Genomic DNA, 2,619 nt, shown 5'->3' on the forward strand with positions numbered 1-2,619 from the left:
CAGGTAAGGTGGTCTGATATTCCCATCTCTTTAAGAATTTTCCACAGTTTGTTGTGATCTACACAGTCACAGGCTTTGGTGGAATCAATAAAGCACAAGTAGATGTTTTTATGGAATTTTCTTGCTTTTTCAATGATCCAATGGATGTCGGCAATTTGATCTCTGATTCCTCTGCCTTTTCTAAATCCAGCTTGAACATCTGAAAGTTCATGGTTCACCTACTGTTGAAGTCTGGCTTGGAAAATTTTGAGTATTACTTTGCTAGTGTGTGAGATAAGTACAATTGTGCGGTAGTTTGAACATTCTTTGGTATTTGCTTTCTTTGGGACTAGAATGAAAAGGGCCTTTTTCAGTCCTGTGGCCACTGCTGAGTTTTCCAAATTTGCTGGCACACTGAGTGCAGCATTTTAACAACATCATCATTTAGGATTTGAAATAGCTCAACTGGAATTCCATTGCCTCCTCTAGCCTTGTTCATAGTGATGCTTCCTAAGGCCCACTTGACTTTGCCTTCCAGGATGTCTGGCTCTAGGTGAGTGATCACACCATCGTGGTTATCTGGGTCATGAAAATCTTTTTTGTATAGTTCTATGTATTCTTGCCACTTCTTTTTTTAATATCTTCTGGTTCTGTTAGGTCCATACTGTTTCTGTCCTTTATCAAGCCCATCTGTGCATGAAATGTTCACTTGGTATCTCTAGTTTTCTTGAAGAGATCTCTAGTGTTTCCCATTCTATTGTTTTCCTCTATTTCTTTGCATTGATCACCAAGGAATGCTTTCTTACCTCTCCTTGCTATTCTTTGGATCTCTGAATTCAAATGAGTATATCTTTCCTTTTCTCCTTTGCCTTTCACTTCTCTTTTTTTCTCCGCTATTTGTAAGGCCTTCTCAGTCAGCCATTTTGCCTTTTTGCATGTCTTTTTCTTGGGGACAGTCTTGATCACTGCCTCCTGTACAAGGTCATGAACCTCTGTCTGTAATTCTTCAGGCACTCTATCAGATCTAATTCCTTGAATCTGTCACTTCCAGTGTATAACTGTCAGGCGAGTGTATGCTCCTCGGTTCTGTCTCGTCACAACAAAGATTTGGAGTGACGGACGTTAAAGCCCTCGGCGCGTCACAGCTCTCAGGTCTTGGACAGATGGTTTTATAGCTCTCAGACAAATCAGCGTTACAGCTCCATGTTACAGCTCTATTTTATTTAGAAAATAACAGGAGAATCCATTCTCGAGGCGTGAGGACATGCGGACCCAAAGACGTGAAGAGAAGAGAGTGGGAGAGCATGCTAGCACGCGGGAGAGAGAGCCCTGACCCTTTGGTCCTTCCTTTTATATATTTTTTCCTCCCCTTGGCTGGCCAGGAGTGCTGTTTGTTCTACCTGAGGTCCTCACTCTGGTCCTTGGACCTTCCTTTGACCTTTCTTTGTTCTATTTTTGTGGGCTTTTCCCTTCCTTGTCTTTTAGCCACTGCCATTCTGGACTCCTGTTTCCTATTCTAACTACCTAGCATTCCCCCCTCAAGAGATGGGAGGCACAATTCTTTGGGAATAGGGGTGTTGAGGTCTTTCTGCCTACTTCCTGCTGAACTGGGATGGCAAGTGGTATTGGGCCTCCCTTTCTTGCTAGTCTCAGACCTCAGAGTCCTTATAGCGGTGTCCATCTAAGGGTGAGTGATATTTTCCATGGCCAGCTGTAGTTTTATATCTTTGTTGAACTGGCACTGCATGTTGTAGCTTGTCGACCTGGGCAGAGACAAAACAGGTTAGACAATTGATAATACATGGAACAATCATAAGCAGCATCAATATGGTATAACAAGGACTAGTAGGGGCATTGAAAGTGAAAGTGAAGTGAACTCGTTCAGTCGTGTCCAACTCTTAGCCACTCCATGGACTACAGCCCACCAGGCCCTCCATTCATGGGGTTTTCCAGGCAAGAGTACTGGAGTGGGGTGCCATTGCCTTCTCTGTTAACAGCGGCTAGGCATATTATATTTACTTGGAGCTGGTATACTTGGTGACAGCCTTAGTGCCCTCGGACACGTCTTGCTTGGCCAGCTCCCCAGGTAGCAGCAAGCGCACGGCGGTCTGGATCTCCTGGGATGTGATAGTCGAGCGCTTGTTGTAATGCGCCAGGCGCGATGCCTCATGAGCGAAGCGCTCGAAAATGTCGTTGATGAAGGAGTTCATGATTCCCATGGCCTTGGACGAGATGCCCGTGTCCGGATGGACTTGCTTCAGCACCTTGTACACGTACACGGAGTAGCTCTCCTTTGGGCTGTGCTTGCGCTTCTTGCCGTCCTTCTTCTGGGCCTTGGTCACAGCTTTTTCAGAGCCCTTTTTAGGGGCAGGAGCAGACTTGGCCGGATCAGGCATGTCTATAATGACGACACCCAACAACACAGTAGGGGCATTAGCCAATTCCAAATTCACATCTCCAGGATGGCTCAAGTCCCTCCTTGTTCAGGGATCAGAAGATTTATTTCCTGCCTGTTTTGGAGTACGGTCCCTACCAAGCTGTGTTGGCTCTTCAGAGCTGTCCTGAGAAATCTTATCCCCAGAAACTAGGTTTTGGGGGTGTTCATTAGGCTGGCACTCATCTGTAGTCCTGAATAGGTAT

At 45.5% G+C, this 2,619-nt stretch overlaps 1 protein-coding gene across 1 annotated transcript; it reads right to left on the reverse strand.

The window, feature by feature from the left end:
* Positions 1-1,994: 1,994 nt before the first annotated feature.
* On the reverse strand, positions 1,995-2,375 carry LOC104997939 (histone H2B type 1-H-like). Its single transcript, XM_010852924.1, has one exon. It carries the CDS (start codon positions 2,373-2,375, stop codon positions 1,995-1,997), a length of 381 nt encoding a protein of 126 aa, XP_010851226.1.
* Between the last annotated feature and the right edge of the window lie 244 nt (positions 2,376-2,619).

This window comes from Bison bison, unplaced genomic scaffold (genome assembly GCF_000754665.1).
Source record: "Bison bison bison isolate TAMUID 2011002044 unplaced genomic scaffold, Bison_UMD1.0 scf7180017864317, whole genome shotgun sequence".
NCBI classification, from domain to species: Eukaryota; Metazoa; Chordata; class Mammalia; order Artiodactyla; family Bovidae; genus Bison; species Bison bison.

Coding starts and splice junctions, on each gene's coding strand:
- LOC104997939 (XM_010852924.1), bottom strand. CDS start 2,375: ATGCCTGATCCGGCCAAGTCTGCTCCTGCCCCTAAAAAGGGCTCTGAA.